This window comes from Capricornis sumatraensis, chromosome 12 (assembly GCF_032405125.1).
Source record: "Capricornis sumatraensis isolate serow.1 chromosome 12, serow.2, whole genome shotgun sequence".
In the NCBI taxonomy this organism is placed as follows: domain Eukaryota; kingdom Metazoa; phylum Chordata; class Mammalia; order Artiodactyla; family Bovidae; genus Capricornis; species Capricornis sumatraensis.
The window spans coordinates 45,568,967-45,592,096 of NC_091080.1; the positions used below are offsets into that span (position 1 = coordinate 45,568,967).

The window sequence follows — 23,130 nt, forward strand, 5'->3', positions numbered from 1 at the left end:
TACACATGCTGAAGGTGCCTGCAGCTGGAATTAGAAGTGAGGATAGTCCCGTGGACCGCTGTGCTCTCTAACTTTGAGGAAGGAACCCCACAAATGTGACAGGCAAGGTCCCTCCCACTGGAAGTGGTTTAATGTGGATCTTTCATTATTGCGGAACAGTTAAGTATGGTGGGAGGGAAGAGGCCCTGACAGAGTGAGGGAGGGCAGGTGGGGGGACACACCATCTATAGCAGGGGATTCACTCCCTAACAGCCTGTCGACCTGGCACTGCCCGCCTCTTTTAGGTAACTTACTGTGGGGTGGCCTGCTGCCTCCGAGATGCTAGGCACTGGTCCAAGTTATGAGAAATAAAAATATCTCCAGGGCAAACATGTGCCAGGGCAGGTGGGCAAGTGGGCACTGAGAACCACTGCTCTGGAGCCATGGGTGGGCAGAACACTAGGCACAGAACTTTCTGTACTTCTCACTTTACCTAGTCCCAACCTTGTTTATTTTCAACTACAAAAGACTCTCGGTAGAGTTCATGCATTGTGGAAGGCAGAAGTCTATTCTCTGTGTGACATATAAAAACTTTACTAATAACACTGAAAATAATCACTCTAGCCATGTATGTACTGGTGGAGAATTAATTAGCAGACGGTCATTAATCCAAGGGAGGTGTAATTTGCAACTTAAGGCCCAGTGTTTTCAAAGATCAATATTTACATAACATTAAAAATTAGAAAGACAAATTTTTAAAAAATAATGTTTTGGGTAAACATATTCCAGTGTCTTACATAAATAATAATATTTATATTCTCAAGAGCATAAAAATTCTTTGATCTATATTACTTTAAAATTAACTTACTGGATATACTGTAAACTATAAAACATTGCTATAAGAAACTGAAAAAGAAATAAATGGAAAGACATCCTTTATTCAAGGCTATAAAACTTTATATTGTTAAGATATCTATATTGAACTTCCCTGGTGGTCCAGTGGTTAAGAATACACTCGCCCTATAATTGACTGGAAGTACCAAAAGTGGGCATTATTCCTAATTCTAGGGGAAAAGCTTTTGGTCTTTTACCACCAAATATGTTGTTAGCAGTGAGATTTTCTTATACAGCCTTTATCATAGTGAGTTTCCATTTCTAGTTCATTACGTGTTCTTATTATGAAAGGATGTAGAATTTTGTCAAGTTCTTTTATTGCATAAATTGAGATGATTTGGGTTTTTTTTCCCTTCATTCTATTAAGGTGACATATCACATTGATTAATTTTTGTCTGTTAATCCATTCTCAAATTTCAGGAATAAATCCCACTTCATCATAGTGTGTAACCCTTATAATATGCTGCTTTGGTTTGCTTATATTTTGTTCAGGATTTCTAGGTCAGTATTCATAAAGGATATTTCTTATAGTGTCTTTGCCTGGCTTTGGTATCAGTGTAAAAGTTTTCAAAATATATTCTGGATTAAAAAAAAGAATCGGGGACACGGGTTTGATCCTTGGTCAGGGAAGAACCCACATTCCTCGGGGCAACTAAGCCCATGAGCCACAACTACTGAAGCCCGCATGCCCTAGAGCCCACACTCCACAAGAGAAGCCACCACAACAAGAAGTTCACACACTGCAACTAGAGAAAGCGCATGTGCAGCAACAAAGACCCAGCACAGCCAAATATAAATAAATTACTTCAAAAAAAGATATCTATATTACTCAAAGCAGCACACAGATTCAATGTGATCTCTACCAAAATCCCAATGTCTTTTTTTTTTTTTAAGAAATGGAAAAATCCAACATAAAACTCATTTGGAATCTTAAGAGACCCTGGAGAGCTGAAAAATTTTGAAAAAGATCTAAGCTGGGGGACTCCTACCTGCTGATTTCAAAACATGTTACAACGCTACTGCACTGGAAACAATGTGGTGCTGGAAAGAATGACTTTCAACAAGGGTGTCAAGACCACACTAGGGGGAAGGTCAGTCTCTCCCAAATGGCACTGAGAATACTGGATATCCTCACGCAAAACAAGGAAATTGGACCCTTAATCTTATAGAGCATTCAAAAATGAACTCAAAGTAGATTAAAGGCCCAAACATAAGACCTAAAACCTAAAAGACTATAAAACTGCTAGGGAAAAACAGAGGAAAATGTCATAGCATTGGACTTAGCAATGATTTCTTGGATATGACATCAAAAAGCACGGGCAACTTAAGCTAAAACGGACAAATGGGACCACATCAAACATAAAGCCTTTTGTGGGTCAAAGGATACAATCAACAGAATAAAAAACAGCTACCTACAGAATGGGAGAAAATATCTGCAAAGCATATATCCAATAAAGAATTCCTACAACTTAACAACAAAACATTAAATAACCCAGCTTAAAAATGGGCAAAATACTTGAACAGACATTTCTTCAAAGATCATACACAAATGGCCAAAAAGTATATGAAAAGATAACATCACTAATAATCAGAGAAATGCAAATCAAGACCACAGTGAGAACCATCTCATACCCATTAAAACTGCTACTATCAAAAAACAAAAAATAACAAGTGTTATGAGGGGTAGAGGAACTGGAGCCTGCGTGCACTGTCAGCGGAATTACCATACAATCCAGCAACCCCACTTCCAGATATACACCCTGAAAACAGAGCCTCAGGATATTTGTGTCCCCGAGTTCACAGCAGTGCTGCTCACAACAGCCAACAGGTGGAAGCAAGCCAAGTGTGTGCAGAACAAGATGTGGTCCATCCAGACAATGAAATGTCATTCAGCCTTAAAAAGGAAGAAAACCCTGACACCTGCTGCACCATGGATGAACCTTGAAGACGTTATGCTGAGTGAAATAACTGTTCAATTCCACTTACGTGAGGCACCTTGAATAGGCAAACACACAGAGATAGAGAGTAGAAAGGTGGGGCCAGCAGCTGGAGGACATTGTTCAGTGAGGACAGAGCCTCAGTTTGGGAAAATGGAAAGTTCTAAGGGTCTGTTTCACAACAATGGGAATTAATTTAGCACTCCCAATGTGTATGTTTAAAAACAATAAACAGGGTAAGCTTTGTTCGTTGTTGTTTTTTTTACCATAATAAAAAAAATTCACTTACTGGAGGTCTTCTGCCATGACTAGTTCTCACAGCTTGCTGAAAGGCTGTATCATTCTCCAATTCCTAAAACAAAATGGCAAATTTAACATTCAATGTGAGGTGACAAATTTTAAATGTTTAACCACTACTGTTTGGTGTTCAGGATCCTCTATGATCCATCTTTCCTCATCTGCTGATGTCCACGTAGGGCTCAAGGACTCCTGTCCTCAACTTCCCCTTCACAGGACATGAAATACCAAAGGCCCTCTCTCCCTTGGGGAGAGGAGCACTGACAGTCTAGTCAAGTGCAAGGACATGTCACTGGCTACTGGCTCAATGGGTACTGTCAGCATGCCTGGTCCCAAGATCAAGTCTTTCTTGTCTCTCTCTTCCAAGTCGGTGGAACAGCAAGAACAGAGAATCACCCCCTGCATCCTTTCTCCCTCCTCTCTTCTTCCATATGCTGGGCTGTGGCTACTAGCCTTACCTGTGAAGCTGAGGACAGAAAAAGCTGCAGACTCTCCCAGAAATTGGGCAAACTCTATTGTCTCATCTCGCAAGTGAAAACGGTTTTTCATCTCAGGGAGAGGTAAAGTCTGAGACTCAGACTGGAGCCAGCCGAGGCTCCACTGGGTCCAACCTGTCATGCTTTGGAACCAAAGGCTCAGCTGACATAAAACGTTACTGTGCTTTGCTGATTCCTGACGCGTGCTCACATTCTCCCTCAGGAATCTGAGGAAAGTCACATTAGTCAGGGGCAAGTTACCAGGGCTCCCAGGTTTCCTGGACAAAATGCTATTTTCCAACTGCCAGTGTAACCAGCCTTTGCCTCGAGCTCCTTCACCACCACAAGCTCTGGATTCAGCCCTCGATACACATTAGTGCACACTTCTCACACTCGCCTGACTCACTCCAGTCTACTTCCCACAGAAATATACTTGCTGATTACTAAAAAACAAACAATACACTAAAACAAAAAAATAGAGTCAGTATCAATTAGCTTTTTAAAACCCTGGAGACAACGTGTTTTTATAACCAGGATGTACTTTACACATGAACAAAATACAATGTACTTTAAACATGATTATACACAAGCATTTTTTAGCTTTACTTCAAATAATCTTTATAACCTTCCATATCAGCTACACAAAATGAAGTAAGTACAACACTGCTATATTTAAAATGTATAACCAACAAGGCCCTACTGTGTAGCACATGGAACTCTGCTCAATGTTATGTGGCAGCCTGGATGGGAGGTGGGTTGAGAGGGGAGAATGGATACATATATATGTATGGCTGAGTCCCTTCAAAAGAAAAAAAAAAAAAAATTAAGTAAGTACACAAATCTCACTCAGCCATAGAAACCAAGCAACTTTCATATGAGTACAAGCCAAGCGCTCCCTTGGCACATGTTTTAGGAAAAAGAAGTCTAATATTCCTATATTATTAGTAAAATTCAATTAATCAACTCAAAGAAGTCTAACTAAATGATAAACTAAAACCTATCAACAAATTCTCCAATTACAAATACCAAACTAACACAACTTTTGTCATTTCTTTTCCTTTGTTCAAGATTTGATTAATAATTTGCATAATCTATGAACACCTTAGCAACTGTTTCAAGTAATTCAGTTATATATTAACTTATTCCAATTAATTAAAAGGAAACCATGAGTAAACCAAATTTTTATTTTACTGTGTAATTTACTTTTGTGTATTATATTCTGAATATTTGCTTCAAGTTATTAATAGATAATGAAGCCACACTGTGATGACCTGAAGAATTAGGAAGTTTATCTGATATTATTAAAAAACGATCATGATGATCGTTTTTGCACTTGTGGGACTCTACCCAAGAAATGTTTGATCACAAGGTAAAAAATTACTTATGCATAAAATTTTTCATTGTGTTACTGTTATTAATAGGGGCAGAAAACTATAAATAACTATCCTACAGTCAGAAAGTAATCAACTGTATATAGTCAGTATTATGCAGCCATTAAAATATATTTAAATTTTTAGTATCATGAGATATTATTTATGACATAGCCAAAAACAGATAAGCAAACAGAAAAGTAACTGTCAGTTCAATTCCAAACATTCTAAAAGAAAATTCTATGTATATGCGTGAAGGAAAGACAAACAAAACATTAGCAGTAGTTATTTCTGAGTGGTGGGATTATGGACAATTTTGTTTTCCAACAATAAGCACATATATTTTTTATATCTGTAACTTTTATAACTGGGAAAAAGGGAAAGATTCAATGGTTTTCATAATTAACACTAACTTATGAAAATGCCCATGTTTTAATACATATTTTAAAAAATTAGTCTGTATAGTCATATCCATGTATACAGATGTTTGTATTAAATATATAGGCAGGGACACACCTATCTATATAAAAAGACAAGGAACACAGCAAAACATCAGTGCTATGACCTGCTACAGTACAGGTCATTACCAGGTAACAGTATTTGTCATTTTATTTTTTTCCCCGATCTTCTGTATTTTTCAAATTTTCAATGATAAATAGTATCTCCTAGATTTTTATTTCATACAGAGTAAACGAATAGTTTCTATTTTCTCTTCTTGCTTTCTAAGTCTCAAATTCACAAACCATCATTCTTCTCCAGAGGAAAAAAACTTCAAAAATGACTGAAAGCCATGTGAAGAACTCGAGAATAGAATGTAAGTTCCTAAATTAAAGTCCTCTGAATGCTAATATTTGATTCTCACATGCTAGCAAGAAAATTAATGCTCACATCCTTCATCCTTAAATTGTTTCACACACTAATTCAAGGTAAATTTATAAAGCAGCTTCTTTTGGTTTTTGTCTTTTACAATTTGGAAACTATAACTCTCACAATGTATACAGATTTAAAATAATCAAATAATTGTCTTAATAACAATTTCATCCTATAATTACTGTACTAAATATTAAGCAGATATAGGCTTGTTGACATAAGTTAACATTCATAAAAGGAAAAAAGTAGGTTACAAAACAGTACACACAGTATGATACCACTGTCTCCAAAAACATATAGACATACAGTGTACATATATATACACACACACATATATTCCTGCATAGGGAAACATTTAGCATTAAGCACTGTACCTTAGCTGATGTTTATCTCTGGGTGGTGACAGTTTCTATGATTTTAATTTTTTCTTTATTTTTATTCTCTAGTTTTTCTATAAAATACTTGTATAATTCAATTCAAAGAAAAATAACTCTACATGACACTTCAAATTTAGGCCATTAAAAAAACAATTTTAGGCACCTCAAGGGATCTAAGTCTTTTAACATACATATTCAGATAACTAGTGCAAAAGAATACAAGAATATAATTGATCCTAATTCTTTTCCATAACATTTTTTCACATCTCTATCCTTTTCCCTTCTGTTGCAATTATTACTATTGGTAGAAGTTAGTACAGTCTTCAGTAATAGTACTTTTCTAGGCTTTTAATCAACTTAACTTAATCTAAAGCATAATATAGCAGAACCATCAAATCCAAAATTTTCACAAACCGGCTGGTTAGCAAAGACCAAAGTAAAAACCAATGAAACAATTTTTTTTTTTACCTCGGTATCATAGGTTGGATTGTAGTCATTATAGCCAGAATAAAGATCATCTTCATCTGTTTCTGGGGCCAGGTGTACATTTTGCATCATTTGTACCTATGAAAAAATCACTGTTGTAAATGTATTCTTGAAATAATTCTTCATTGAAATAAACTGTAACTATTAACAACCTTTCTGGTCAAATTTATGTATACATATGTTTATGGCTTAAACATTTTTCGTGTCAAATTCTTAAAATTAGGTATCAAAACAGACACACAAGTCAATCGAACAGAACAGAGAGGCCCCAATAAACCTGTGCATTTAAGATCAATTAATTTATGACAGTCACTCAGTGAAGTCGCTCAGTCGTGTCCAACTCTGCGACCGCATGGGCTATAGCCTATCAGGCTCCTCAGTTCGTGGAATTTTCCAGGCAAGAGTACTGGAGTGGGTTGCCATTTCCTTCTCCATAGGATCTTCCCAACCCAGGGATCCTGCATTGTGGGCAGACACTTTACTGTCTGAGCCACCAGGGAAGTCCAATTTATGACAAGGGACCCAAAAATAAACAATGGAGAAAGGATAGTCTCTTCAATAAATGGTGTTGGGAAAAATGGACAGCCACATTCAAAAAAATACATCTGGGCCCCTACCTTATACCATATACAAAAATCAAATGAGCATAAGACTTGAAACCATAAAACTTGTAGAAGTAAACATAGATGGTTAAGTGCCTTGACATTGGTTTTAATGATATCTTTTTTGGAATTGACACCAAAAGAAATGACAACAAAACTAAAAATAGGTAAATGGGACTAAATCAAACTTAAAAGTTTCTGCACAGCAAATGAAATCATCAACAAAATGAAAAGGTAATTGGGAGAAATATTTACAAATCATGTATCTGATAAGGGGTTAATATCCAAAATATATAAAGAACTCATGTAACTCAACAACAACAAAAACTCGATTAAAAAATGGGCAGAGGGGACTTCCCTGGTGATCCAGTGGTTAAGAATTCGCCTGTCAATGCAGGGGACAAGGGTTCGATCCCTAGTCTGGGAAGATCTCATATGCCATGGAGCCTGTGCTCTAAAGCCTTTGAGCCACAACTACTGAGCCCACGTGCCACAACTACTGAAGCTGGTGAGCTCAGAGCCTGTGCTCCACAACAAAGAAGCTATAATAAGAAGTCCATGCAACCCAACGAAGAGCAGCCCCTGCTCACCACAGCTAGAGAAACCCCTCACACAGTAACAAAGACCCAGGACAACCAAAAATAAATACAGTATTTTTAAAAATGGGCAGAGGACCTAAATAGACATTTTTCCAAATCAGACAATACAGATAGTCATGAAAAGATGAAAAGATGCTCAACCTCACTAATCATCAGGGAAGTAAAATTAAAAACACAAGGAGATAGCACCTCACACTGGTTAGAATTGTTATTGTCAAAAACACTAGAGAGAAGCATTGATGAGGATGTGGAGAAAAGGAAACCCTTGTGCAATGTTGGTAGGAATATAAGCTGATGAAGCAACTATGGAGAACAGTATGGAGGTTCCTAAAAAATTAAAAATACAGTTACTGAATGATCTAGCAATTCCACTTCTGGGTATTTATCTGAAGCAAATGAAAATAGTAACTCAAAAAAGTATCTGCATCACTATGTTTGCTGCATCATTACCAACAAGTAAGATACAGAAACAACCTAAGTGTCCATCGATGGATGACTGGATAAAGAAAATGCGATGCACACACAAACACATGTGCACACACACAATGGAATACTATTCAGCCCCCCAAAGGAAATTTTGCCATTATGATCATGGATGGATCTATATGGCATTGTTGTTTAGTCACTAAGTAGTATCCTATTCTTTTGCAATCCCATAGACTGGAGCCCACTGGGCTCCTCTGTCCATGGGATTTCTCAGGCAAGAACACTGGAGTGGGTTACCATTTCCTTCTCCAGGGCATCTTCCCAACCTAGGGATCAAAACTGCATCTCCTGCATTGGCAGGCAGATTCTTTACCACTGCACCACCTGGGAAGCTGAGAAGGCACTATGCTGAGAGAAATTAAGCCAGATAGAGAAAAACAAAAACTGCATGATCTCACTTAACTGTGGAATCTAAAAACAAAAAGAATTCCCTGGCATTTCAGTGGTTAGGACTCAGTGCTGTTACTGCAGAGGGCCTGGGTTCAATCCCCGGTGGATGAACTAAGATACCACTAGCCCCATAGTTGAGTTCAGTCACTCAGTCATGTCTGACTCTTGCAAGAGTGGACTGCAGCACACCAGGGCTCCCTGTCCATCACCAACTCCCAGAGTTTACTCAAATTCATGTCCATTGAGTCAGTGATGCCATCCAACCATCTCATACTCCATCATCCCCTTCTCCTCCTGACTTCAATCTTTCCCAGCATCAGCGTCGTTTCCAATAAGTCAGTTCTTCACATCAGGCGGCCAAAGTACTGGAGTTTCGGCTTCAGCATCAGTCTTTCCAATGAATATTCAGGACTGATTTCCTTTAGGATGAACTGGTTGGATCTCCTTGCATTCCAAGAGACTCTCAAGAGTCTTCTCCAACATCACAGCTCAAAAGCATCAGTTCTTTGGCGCTCAGCTTTCTTTATAGTCCAACTTTCACATCCATACAAGACTACTGGAAAAACCATAGCTTTGACTAGACAGACCTTTGTCGGCAAAGTAATGTCTCTGCTTTTTAATATGCTGTCTGCTGCTGCTGCTAAGTCGCTTCAGTCGTGTCTGACTCTGTGCGACCCCATAGACAGCAGCCCACCAGGCTCCCCCGTCCCTGGGATTCTCCAGGCAAGAATACTGGAGTGGGTTGCCATTTCCTTCTCCAATGCATGAAAGTGAAAAGTGCAAGTGAAGTTGCTCAGTCGTATCTGACTCTTAGCGACCCCAGGACTGCAGTCCACCAGGCTCCTCCATCCATGGGATTTTCCAGGCAAGAGTACTGGAGTGGGGTGCCATTGCCTTCTCCAATATGCTGTCTAGGTTGGTCATAACTTTCCTTCCAAGGAGTAAGCATCTTTTAATTTCATGGCTACAGTCACCATCTGCAGTGATTTTGGAGCCCCCAAAAATCAAGTCTGTCACTGTTTCCATTGTTTCCCCATCTATTTGCCACGAAGTGATGGGACCAGATGCCATGATCTTAGTTTTCTGAATGCTGAGTTTTAAGCCAACTTTATCATTCTCCTCTTTCACTTTCACCAAGAGGCTCTTTAGTTCTTCTTCACTTTCTGCCATAAGGGTGGTGTCATCTGCATATCTGAGGTGATAGATATTTCTCTTGGCAATCATGATTCCAGCCTGTGCTTCTTCCAGTCCAGCATTTCTCATGATGTACTCTGCATAGAAGTTAAATAAGCAGGATGACAATATACAGCCTTCATGTACTCCTTTCCTGATTTGGAACCAGTCTGTTGCTCCATTCCAGTTCTAGCTGTTGCTTCTTAACCTGCATAGAGATTTCTCAGGAGGAAGGTCAGGTGGTCTGGAATTCCCATCTCTTGAAGAATTTTCCACAGTTTGTTGTGATTCACACAGTCAAAGGCTTTGGCATAGTCAGTAAAGCAGAAATAGATGTCTTTATGGAACTCGCTTGCTTTTTCGACAGTCCAGCAGATGCTGGCAATTTGATCTCTGGTTCCTCTGCCTTTTCTAAAACCAGATTGCACATCTGGAAGTTCATGGTTCACGTATTACTGAAGCCTGGCTTGGAGAATTTTGAGGATTACTTTGTTAGCGCATGAGATGAGTGCAACTGTTTGGTAGTTTGAACACTCTAGAATCCACCTGCAATGCAGGAGACCCCAGTTCAATTCCTGGGTTGGGCAGATCCCCTGGAGAAGGGATAGGCTACCCACTCCAGTGTTCTTGGGCTTCCTCTGTGGGTCAGCTGGTAAAGAATCCACCTGTGAAGTGGGAGACCTGCATTCAATCCCTGGGTTAGGAAGATTCCCTGGAGAAGGGAAAGGCTACCCACTCCAGTATTCTGGCCTGGAGAACTGCATGGACTAAGTGCATGGGGTCACAAAGAGTCGGACACGACTGAGCGACTTTCACTTTCACTTTGAACATTCTTTGGCATTGCCTTTCTTTGGGATTGGAATGAAACTGACTTTTTTCAGTCCTTTGGCCACTGCTGAATTTTCCAAATTTGCTGGCATATTGAGTGCAGCACTTTCACAGCATCATCTTATAGGATTTGAAATAGCTCAACTGGAATTCCATCACCACCACTAGCTTTGTTCGTAGTGATGCGTCCTCAGGCCAACTTGACTTTGAATTCCAGGATGAACTAAGATCCCACAAACCCCATAGTAGAGCACCAAAAACAAACAAACAAAAACTACTGCAGTATAAACAATGAACATGCTTTAGTTCTTTAGTCCATTGTTTAGTTGTGCATTCTTTAGTTCTGTGCATTCCTTTTTTTAAATTATTTTTTAACTGAAGGATAATTGCTTTACAGAATTATCTGTACTAGCTTTAGTATAGATGTGTATTTTCAATTCTACTGAGTGTGTGTATATATATATATATCCTATTGAGTATGTATATATGTATATATATATATACAGGAATGGAATTACTGGCAACATTATGTTTAACTTTTGGAGGAGCTGCTAGGCTTTTCCAAAGTGGCCGCACTATTTAACATCCCACCAGCAGTGAATGAAGGTTCCAGTTTCTCCATGTCCCAGCCAATACCTGCTATTGGCCCTATTCTGATTACAGCCACTCTAGCAGGCAAAAAGTGGTATCTTCATGGTTTTGACTTGATTTTTGGTTTGATTTCCTTAGTGATTAAAGATGCTGAGCATCCTTTTATATGCTTATTGAAAACTGTAACTTTTTGTCTGTTCCAATGCTTTGCCCACTTTTAAAAATTGTTTTTTTGATCTGATTCATGTTGAGGTTTGACAGAAAACAACAAAATTCTGTAAAGCAATTATCCTTTAATTAAAAATAAATTTTTAAAAAAGAATTCCTTGGGAGGAATTCCTGGCAGTCCAGTGGTTAGGACCCTGCACATTCACTGCCATGGGGCTTCATTCCCTGGTCCCACAAACCAAGTCTTGCGGCACACACACACACACACAAAATCCCTATATGTTCTCGATATTAGACCTTGTCAGAGAAACGATTAGCAAATATTTTCTCCCATTCTGCGCACTGTCTTTCCACCTTCTTGTCCTTTGAAGCACAAAACTTTTTAATTTCAATGATGGGCTTCCCAGGTGGCGCAGTGGTACCCTAAGAATACACTTGCCAACGCAGGAGATGCAGTTTCGATCCCTGGGTCGGGAAGACCCCCAGGAGGAGGAAATGGCAACCCACTCCAGTATTCTTGCCTGGAAAATCCCATGGACAGAGCCTGGCAGGCTACAGTGGGGTCACAAAGAGACAGACAGTACCGGGCACGCACGTACACACACACACACATAATTCTTTGGTTGGTTGTGCTTTAGGTGAAAGAGCTAAAAAGCCACTGCCTAATCCAACTTCAAGAAGACTTACACTTGTTTTTTACTAAGAGTTTCAGGGGTTTAGCTCCTAGCTTTAGGAAATTTTTCTTTTTAAGCTAAAAGGCAGGGCATGTGGCTCTCAGTTCCTCCATGCCCCTACATTTGGTGGACAGAGTCTTAACCACTGGGCCACCAGAGAAGTCCTAGATTTAGGTCTTTTTAGTTAATTTTGCATTACTTTTTGGAGATGAAAATTCACAAGAGCAAATGTCAATCATATATAAATGTTCATTCCAAAATACCTCCAGAAAGTATTAAGTCATTGATAGAAGATACATAAAAAAATTTAACTTACAAGCTTTAGGTCAGGTAATGTGAAACCAATGGTTCACAAAGGTTAGCGTTTGCCAGAAACCTACGGACTTAAAATCAGATTGCCACTCCCCGCCTTCACCAGTTTTCTTATTCACTGGTGGGAGTCATCACCCTCACTCCTTGGAGTGTGGAGTTCTAACAAGTTTCTAATCAGTGTTGCTGATGCTGATGTGGTCCACGACCACACGTTGAGGACCACTGTGCTCAAGGAGAACCTCCTGATTACAAGCCCCACTTAAATCAATTTAGTTTACACGTCTGTAAATAAAAAAAAGCCGCCTGACAACTGGAGATCCTTTCTTCTGAGCTAACCAGACCAAAAACGTTCATCTATGAGAAACTCCGGCTAAACCGACACGGTGGGAACAAACGCAGAGAGTGCGAGTGGGGAAAGGTGAGGCGCCCAGGTGAGGCGGTCGAGCTCCACCAAGGCCCGGTGCAAAGGCAGCTCCCGGGACTGCGCCTCCCGGACTCAGCGCGGGAAGTCCCCCGGGGGCCCGGTCCCAACCGGCGGCCTCCTGTCCCCTGGGGTCGGCACCAGACAGCCCGTCGCCCAGAAGCGGGGGCCGACTCCGGCCTGGGGACGCCCACTTCTGTGAAGGGAGCCCGAGCTCGCGCCTCTCTCACCCGCCGAGCCTTCCCGGGAATTTCAGAGCTTCCCGTCACAAACTCGCGGTGAGGAGGTTTAGGGCCGCGCGAGGAGGAAGAGCAGAGCCCCCTCCCGCGTCCCACCCCCACGACCCCCTCAGAGGGCGCCTGGCACCCGCGCCGCCCCGGGGCCCTCCCCTACCTCGCCGGGAGTGGAGGAGGGCAACCGCGAGCGCGGCGGGGCAGGTGCGGCCTTGGCGGGACTCTTCAGAGAGCAGCGCGTCCGCGGCGTTGCCACGCGCGAAACCAAGGAAGCCGCTCCCACAGTGCTCCGCGAGAGGGCGGGACCAAGCCTTTAGAGAGAGACAGGCCTGGAGGGCGGGGCGGGGCCGAGGGGCGGGGCCTAAGGCAGGGCCTGGATGGCGGGGCGGGGCCGATCCCGTGGAAGTGGGCAGGAGGAGGGGCCGCACAGAGGCGGTCCTAGAGAGATGGCGGGGATGGTGGAATCGGGCACCGGGAACCGGAAGGCAAGGAAGCCACAGTCCTCTAGATCCTGATGAACTCAGCCGGAGGGCGGGTCACCGGCGGGTGGTGCTAGTTGCTGTGAATAGCTCCGGTGGCTGCGGCGCTAGCCCGTGGGCCCTGGAAGCGCGTCAGGACCGCGCTGGGTGTCTGGACCCACCCCCAGCCCCACCCCGCGGTTCTCCTTGGGTCCAGCTGGAGCCCGGGAGGCTCTCAGGGGCCTCCTGCACCTCGTGGTCCTGTCTTGTGTGTTCCTGCCCTGGACACCTCGGGGTGACCTGAGTCAGCCCAAGGCCATAAGGCCATCACCTCAGTGTGATGCTCAGCAAGAGAATGAGGAGTGGACTTCATAACTGGTTCACATCATTAAAGTTTCTCCTACATTTTAAAATAAATCGGCAAGAAGGCGTCTAAAGACACCAGTAATTAGTGACTTTTAAACTTATAAGTTTTAAAGTTTGAATTGTACTGGAGAAGACTCTTGAGAGTTCCTTGGACTGCAAGGAGATCAAACTAGTCAATCCTAAAGGAAATCAACCCTGAATAATCGTTGGAAGGACTGATCCTGAAGCTGAAGCTCCAATACTTTGGCCACCTGATGGGAAGAGCCGACTCATTGGAAAAGACCTTGATGCTGGGAAAGATTGAGGGCAAAAGGAGAAGCGGGCAGTGGAGGATGAGATGGTTGGATGGCATCACTGTCTCAATACATGAGTTTGAGCCAACTCCAGTAGATGGTGGAGGACAGAGGAGCCTGGTGTGCTGCAGTCAATGGGGTCACAAAGAGTCAGACACAACTGACCGACTGAGCAACAACAGACTTTAAGTACATATAGGGAGACAGTTCTCCACGAGTGTCTTGTTTCTGTTCTGGACCATTGTGATGGTTAATGTAATTTTCAGCTGGACTGTGCTACCCAGTTTTTTTGTCAAACACCAGTCAAGTTGTTGCTGTGAAGGTGTGTTTTAGGTGTGCTGGCATAGGTCAGTAGACTTTGAGTAAAGCAGATTATCCTCCATAATGTGGGTGGACCTTGTCCAATCAGTTGAAAGACCTAAGAGGTAAGACTGACATCTCCAGGGAATGTGGGAGTCCTGCTTCCAGCTGCCTTCAGACTCAGCCACAGCATCAGCTCTGCCCTGGACCTCCAGCTGCTCCCATAACCTCAGAGTGGATTCTTTAAAGTCATTTCTCTCCCACTTGGTCTCTATGGAGACTGTATTTTGAAAGAATTTTGTACAGGAAGGGCTTCCCAGGTGGCAGAGTGATAAAGGACCCGCCTACAATCCAGGGAGATGCAGGTTTGTTCCCTGGGTTGGGACAATCCTAGTATTCTTGCCTGGAGACTCCTATGGACAGAGGAGCCCATGAGGTCATGAAGAGTCAGACACGACTGAGCATGCACACATGCATGCACTGGAAGACTGAGATCATGGCCTCCCTCCAGTGCAAAAGGCAGGTTGTGCTCTCTGGCACAGTAGAGATAATGTCTGCCTTCAGGGCAAACGCTGAGCCCCGTGCTGGCCTGTAGTTCATCTCAAGATTGAGGTTTCCTCCGTTTAGGGTTCTTTAGCTGTGACACAAACTCACTGCCTGTGCAGCAGCACTGGGCTACCCCCTTGAGACTCAGGAGGCGAGTGGACCAAGGGGGCATGAAGTCCAGGCTCTCTCTGGCAGTGAACAGTAAGGTCCTGTCCCTGAGCTGGTGCTTTCTGCCGCAGTCACACACCCGCTAAGCTCGTCAGCTGTGAGGTGCTCTTCAGAGTATCCATGCCTGGCTCACGGCATGTTTGATGAATTCATTGCTGAACTCTGCAGAGCCCCCATGTCGCTGTGTTTCCATTTTCATTATGTCTTTAGATCTCCTGGCTGTAAATTTCCAGCTCCCTCAATTGTCTTTGTTTTGTTTTAAATCAGAAACAAATTCAAGTTCCTTTCAACTTGGTCACCCTTTAAGCACGATACCGTTACTTGCCAGGGTGTGCAGGATCATCTCTTTCGTTTCAAATGCTGTAATGAAGCTACTACTTATTAAGCACATGCCTACATCACCAGACAACATAACTTGTGTTACTAAAATATAAGCTCCAGAGAGAGCAGATTCTCATGTCTGTCCCCTCCCACCCGGAGGCCAGGTAGCCGTCTCACGCTGCCCAGTTTCCTTAACCCCTGACTCTCCCCACTGCCTCCTCACTCCCATCTTCTCTCGCTGTCACTCCATCTGTTCTCCACAGTGTAAGCCTACATGATAATCCTGCAGTGAAAATCTGATCACATCACTCTCTGCTCAGAACCTTCTGGAGCCCTCTGTCCCTCCTGGCCTTGATCTGTGAACAAAGTCTAAGGCCCTTCAGGGGTCAGGACTCAGGATTCTTTGTTGTGGCCAAGAAAAATCAATTGTTGCTAACTGAAGCAGAAAAGGAATTTTTTGGAAAGGTATCAGGTGACTCGGAATTGTCAGAGAAGCTTAAGGAGCAAGTTTTGGAAAAACAACAGCAGATTAGGCAGTAAGGCCCAGCCAAAACCATCCCCCAGAAGTGAGTGGCCAAAGCCATGACCTGTCCTCACCATCTGCTCAGGACCTGTGTGGGATTTTCAAGTGCAAGCTAGGAAAATCCCAGGAAAATCAGAACAAGTTGGCCACCCCACTTAGTCTGCTGCTGTGGGTTCCTGCTGGCTCGGTAGCATGAGACCTGCCTTCTTGCGGGTGGACGCCTGGTCACACAGCTGTGCTCTGGGCTCTGGCATGTCCTGCTTTCCCACTGGGCCCTGGTTTTGTCCCAGCCCCTATGGACCATTTCTAATCATCCTGTCCTTTGTTTGCCTCCCTCCTGGGTCAAAGCCCCAGAGGAGAACACAAGTTGGCTGTGTTTAAGTCAAATGCTAGGAATTCTTAGGTGGTCCAGTGGTTAAGACCCTGTGGTTCCAATGCAGGAGGCACAGGTTTGATCCCTGGTTAGGAAACTAAGATGCCACAGGCCGCACCATGTGGCCAAAATATAAATAAGTAAATAAAATGAGGACACCAGTCACATTGGATTAAGTTCTGCACTCAGGGCCTCCTTTTAGGCCCTCTTTAATCCCTCCTTAAAGGCCCTGTCTCCAAATACTGTCCCATTATGGGATCCTGGTGGTGGGGCTTCCACATTTGAATTTGGGGAACAGGATTTGGTCCATAACACCTGGTGTATGTGAGGCCCTGTGGATCTGCCAGTATCAGAGCTCATAACAGGTCTTTTTTTTTTTTAAGATTTATATATTTATTTAATTTGTTTTTTGGCTGTTCTGGGTCTTCATTGCTGCATGGGATTTCTCTAGCTGAAGCAAGAAGAAGCTGCTCTCTAGTTGCGGGGTGCTGGCTTCTCATTGTGGTGGCTTCTCTTGTTGCAAAGTACGGGCTCTAGGTGTGCAGGCTTTAGCAGCTGTGGCACACGGGCTTAGCTGCTTTGCAGCATGTGGGATCCTCCCAGCCCAGGGATCAAACCTGTGACCCTTGCATTGTAAGGTGGATTCTTAACCACTGGACCACCAGGGAAGTCCCTCATAACAGTTTTATAGTTACTGTTTATTCATAAAAGTTTATTTAAGTACACCACAGGTGTTATCACCACTGGGTTCCCACTCCAGCTTGGCAACACTTAGTTTATCTAATAAGTAATTTATTAGGCACTGTGAAGACCTTTCACCTCTTCTGCCCAGAAAAATACCATGAAATGCAGTGATTGCCTGTTAAATATTTAAAATTATTGTGGCAATTTATTTAACCATAAAAGCTAGAAGCCAATTAGCCTGAAAATGTAAATCGAAATTTTTTTCTCTCATCTTTTAAATAACTGAGACCAAGTCTTTCCTGAGGCTAACAACACGACCAGTAAAGATTATCATCCTTTTGAATACTTATTAAGGAGATAGTCACCACTCAATGTCATGAAAACACAGTCACTGAAGTTCCGTGTACCCTTTTAAATCTTTTACTGTTTGTAAGACATTACTAACCTATATACCACAGGGAGTTTGACCAGGGGTTCTCTTTGGGTTGAAATGTGCAAGAGAAGGATTGAGTAGGCTTAATTTTGCACATTCTGCATTGAATGTCCTATGTTGCCTCCCTCCAGAGCCACCTCAGTGAGAGTCATATTTCTTCACATGGAAAGCACTGCTTCTCTAACTGGCACCAGCCAAGGCCGGAGAAGTCAACCTCAGGGCCTTTGGGGAGGATTGTTAGACCCTAAATTCTGGATGGACGGTTTGTGCTCAGGCTCAGAAGATTTCTTACATGGAAGTTACAAATTAACTTAAACCTGCCAATAATTTCAATCTGTTCTAAAATAAATGGACATCGGACTGTGAATTACCCTCTGTCCATTCACACCACAGAAACTAGGCTCATTAACTAGTTGATATCGAGAGGTAATATACAAGGCAGTATGAGACACTTCAGGTTGTACCTATAACCGTTACCTGCCCACAGGTGCTTCTTGAATCTGTTTCTTCTAGGTTATAGTCTTCCAGCTTGGCTTAAATAAAATTCTTTTCTGTTCCTATTATAAATTGTTTATTATTTTCATCAAAGGGGGGTGGGGTGGAGAAGGAAATGGCAACCTTTTACCATACTATTGAAAGGTTTGCCTTGGAAACGAACAGAGATCATTCTGTCATTTTTGAGATTGCATCCAAGTACTGCATTTCAGACTCTTTTGTTGACCATGATGGCTACTCCATTTCTTCTAAGGGATTCCTGCCCACAGTAGTAGATATAATGGTCATCTGAGTTAAATTCACCCATTCCAGTCCATTTTAGTTCACTGATTCCTAGGATGTCGATGTTCACTCTTGTCATCTCTTGTTTGACCACTTCAAATTTGCCTTGATTCATGGACCTAACATTCCAGGTTCCTATGCAATATTGGTTTTTACAGCATCGGACCTTGCTTCCATCACCAGTCACATCCACAGTTGGGTGTTGTTTTGCTTTGGCTCCATCCCTTCATTCTTTCTGGAGTTATTTCTCCACTGATCTCCAATAGCATATTGGGCACCTACCGACCTGGGAGTTCCTCTTTCAGTATCCTATCATTTTGTCTTTTCATACTGTTCATGGGGTTCTCAAGGTGAGAATACTGCAGAGGTATAATAAGTGGTATAAAAAGAAAATTAGAAGTTAAAAAAATACTCAGATAAAAATATTTACTTGTAAAGGATTGCAGACAGCATCAATAAAATATTTGGAGATGCACACTCTTTCATCTAACGCATAAAGCTTGTTTATCTGAGTTCAAACACATTTAATAATTCACATCCAGTTATACTGAGTATAATAATGGCCAATAACCATGACATTATTAAGAATACCTACGTAACTATGGGGCTTCTCAGGTGGTGCTAGTGGTAAAGAACCTGCCAGCCAATGCAGGAGACATAAGAGATGTGGGTTCAATCCCTGGGTCAGCAAGATCTCCTAAAGGAGAGCATGGCAACCCATTCCAGCATTCTTGCCTGGAGAATCCCATGGACAGAGGAGCCTGGTGGGCTACAATCTGTAGGGTCACAAAGAGTTGGACACAACTGAAGCCACTTACACACACACTCACACATCTAACTATATATATGTGTGTGTGTGTGTGTGTGTGTGTGTGTGTGTATGTATATAATACCTACATAACTATTGTTAAGGAAAAGTTCCATAGTATAAGTGAATATTTAAATTCAAAAATAAGATTTTCCTTTACATGAATCTCTCACTTTTAAGTCGGTAGAGTGCCCTAGTTTTAAGGTAACAAATCTGTGTTCAGTATGAAAGGAGATTGTTGATTAACACAGGGGAGTAGGGCAGAGAGAAAAAAGTGGAAAAATACTAATAAATGTTCAGACAACATTTATGGATGGAAACTAGTTACAGGCAAACTGAGGTGCCTCTGATCACTGCCTCCGTGGTCCAGGCTGAGCTTGGAGCAAAGCAGGCTGGGGTGAAAGGGTCTCTTCAGAAAGCCCTTGCTGGAGCCGCACGCACCATGCACTCAAGATGCTCAGGCTTCACCAAGGCCCTGCTCTGAAAGGGGGGCTTGTGCAGTATGTGTGCAAAGTAAATTCCCTTCACATTGACTTTCCCTTTCTGCTTGCATAACAGCTTGCTTATAGAAAGCCTTATTCCCTAGTAGAACATGTCAATTTTTTCTACTTGCATGACTCCGTAATTAAGTCAGTTTCATAATAACAGACTGGAATTTAGCTTTCTAGCTCCAAAGTAGGATCAGTGAAGGCTGGAATGTGGCTTGGAAAAAAACCTATAACTTTTTATCCAATCCAAAATAAACACTCATTCTTTCATCCAAAATCACACACACACACACACACACACACACACAAACCCAAGTATGCTCAAATAACGAAAACTCCTTTAGAATATTGTACAAGGATATTTTTAATGACCTGAAACAGTGAAATTAAGTTCTTTCTATTGCCAGCATAAATATTTTCATTGCTCTGTGTCAACTGTGTTCAGGGTTTAATAGTAACATTTGTTCTTTCTTTCATTCATTCGTTCAAGTGTAGGAGAGTCTTGAGAAATAAGGCATTCCTGGAAGATGGAGCAGGATGGGTAAGCAGCATTAAATCGAATATAAAGTTTAGTTCCTTAGTCTCATTGGCTGCGTTCAGCAGGTGTGTACTGGAGACACACTTGCAGAACTTTTCCATCATCACAGGAGGACCTGCCCATAGACTCTATACCTGTACAGGATGCAGAGATCATTAAACTCACCTCATGTACCACCAAGATCAACTGGAATAAACTACAGATGTTTGTAAGCCCAAAATATGGCCTAAAGAATCACCAGTGACCTGGTCAGTAAATTCTGCTAAATACCTATAACAATACAATACAGAATGTTGAGAAATGAATTACTGTTGTATTGACGCGTGCTCTTCAAAATTTTCTGTGTGAAGAACAAATATCACTTCACAGAAACATTGTTAGTCATCACATTCATTTGGCTCATGTTTTGGGTGAGTCTGTTTAATTCCAGGGGGAAGTGGGAGCGATTTGGGGGAAGATGTTGTGTGTGTGTGTGTGTGTGTGTGTGTGTGTGTGTGTGTTTTAAGCCATGCAGCTTGTGGGATCTTAGTTCCCTGACCAGAGACTGAACCAGGACAGGGCAGTGGGAGCTCTGGGTCCTAACCACTGGACCACCAGGTAATTCCCAGGCTTTTGTCTCTTTGAGGTGGTTTGTACATAGAATTGTTGAACTGAGCCAAAACGCAAGAGGAATCTCTCCTTTTTTATTGCAAATGTGTCTCTATCCAGTAATGCCTTTGGAACACAGATTAAAGACCTTTCTCTAAAACCCCAGTAAAGTCAAGGGTCACTCAGGGTGAGGGTCCTAATTGATTGAGCCCTTTATCTTCAGTTTTCTGAGCCTCCTGCCACCCCCAAGAATCCTGAGCCCAAAGATAAAATCCTTGAATGACATCTTCTCTGGGTAAACTCAGAAATCATTTGGAAACAAGTCATAGTGATTATAATGTTTATGAAATCCTACCTTTCTGACAAGGAGTTACAATCTCTCTGGACAGAGCTACATTCAAGCACATGAATTTCTCTAGACAATATTTTACTCCTCACAGCCTCTGTCACATATGATTGTACAGGCTGGGCACTGCACAAGGAGGGGATACGTCGCATATTGGGTATCACAGATTTGGTGCTTATCAGTTCAGTCAGTTCAGTTCAGTCGCTCAGTCGTGTATGACTCTTTACGACCACATGAACCACAGCACACCAGGCCTCCCTGTCCATCACCAACTCCCAGAGTCCACCCAAACCCATGTCCATTGAGTCGGTGATGCCATCCAACCATCTCATCCTCCATCATCCCCTTCTCCTCCTGACTTCAATCTTTCCCAGCATCAGGGTCTTTTCCAAAGAGTCACCTCTTCACATCAGGTGGCAAAGTACTGGAGCTTCAGCTTCAACATCAGTTCTTCCAGTGAACACCCAGGACTGATCTCCTTTAGGATGGACTGGTTGGATCTCCTTGCAGTCCAAGGCACTCTCAAGAGTCTTCTCCAACACCACAGTTCAAAAGCATCAATTCTTCATCACTCAGCTTTCTTTATAGTCCAACTGTCAAACCCATACATGACCACTGGAAAAACCATAGGCTTGACTAGAGGGACCTTTGTTGATAAAGTAATGTCTCTGCTTTTTAATATGCTGTCTAGGTTGGTCATAACTTTCCTTCCAAGGAGTAAGCATCTTTTAATTTATTGGCTGCAATCACCATCTGCAGTGATTTTGGAACCCAGAAAAATAAAGTCAGCCACTGTTTCCACTGTTTCCCCATCTATTTCCCATGAAGTGATGGGACCGGATGCCATGATCTTAGTTTTCTGAATGTTGAGCTTTAAGCCAACTTTTTCACTCTCCTCTTTCGCTTTCATCAAGAGGCTCTTTAGTTCTTCACTTTCTGCCATAGGGTGGTATCATCTGCATATCTGAGGTTGTTGATATTTCTCCTGGCAATCTTGATTCCAGCTTGTGCTTCATCCAGCTCAGCGTTTCTCATGATGTACTCTGTATATAAGTTAAATAAGCAGGAAATATAATAATAATAAAAATGATTTCCCAGAAGATGGCAATAAAGTATCTTGTTCTAAAAAATCAATATAGTACGACAATTTTAAGCAGATGGGAATATAGTGGCCTGAGGAGGAAGTGCCTTTTTCTCACTTACACAAAGGTGTGAAATAGCTCATTACTTGCTCTAGGTCCTATATAAAGTCAGCCCTCTATTATTGGTGAAAATGAACTAATGCAGTTTAATAGGTAGAGAAAAGGAAAAAGAATTATCTAGGGTATATTTTGAAATTCTAGCTTGTAAAATGTCGACTCCTTGTTAAGATAACAGTTTCAATATATTACACATGCTATATAGTATGGATAATATAACATAGTTTAAACTTTCCTAGGCCTCATGGGACCGTGGGTATAAATGTGATTTATGGAAACAGAGAGGAATCTTTAATTTTGAGGTACTTTTTTTGCGAGGATCTTGCAATTCCTTTGGATGTTCCTGGAGACTGCCCCTGAGGTTATAAATTCGGAGTTGAAATTCAAATTTCAAATCTTTTGAGAAACATTGTTCAATCTTAGGATAAATATAAAACTCAGGGCAGCTTAACTGGAAAGAAAAGTTCTGATCCAAGATTCTCAGTATCTCCCTCAGCCTCTGGGAGTCCTAGACGCTCTGTTGGGGTGAGGGTAGAATGACTTCCCAGCTCTGCAAGGAGGCTCCGAGGGCCATGGGGAAAGTACACAGCAGACCTGCCATGGAGAACTGTGTGGACACGTCAGCCGACACCGCCCGTGTTTTAAAAGGCATTACGTCAATGAATACAGTAACCACCTTCAGAAGGAGCTCTTATTGTGCCCATTCTACTGGGGAAGAAACTAAGTTTTGGACTTCCCTGGTGGTCCAGTGGTCTGAA

The 23,130-nt window shown here is 42.2% G+C and overlaps 1 protein-coding gene across 1 annotated transcript in view; it reads right to left on the minus strand.

Moving 5' to 3' along the window:
- Window positions 1-13,417, minus strand: part of IFT88 (intraflagellar transport 88) — a 61,668-nt gene extending 48,251 nt beyond the window's left edge. The window contains exons 1-3 of the mRNA XM_068984274.1: window positions 13,324-13,417; window positions 6,669-6,764; window positions 3,100-3,162 (exon numbers count right to left, since the gene is read on the minus strand). Coding sequence (XP_068840375.1) covers window positions 3,100-3,162; window positions 6,669-6,758 — 153 coding nt within the window. The 5' untranslated portion in view covers window positions 6,759-6,764; window positions 13,324-13,417. The remainder of the gene's footprint in view (window positions 1-3,099; window positions 3,163-6,668; window positions 6,765-13,323) is intronic.
- Between the last annotated feature and the right edge of the window lie 9,713 nt (window positions 13,418-23,130).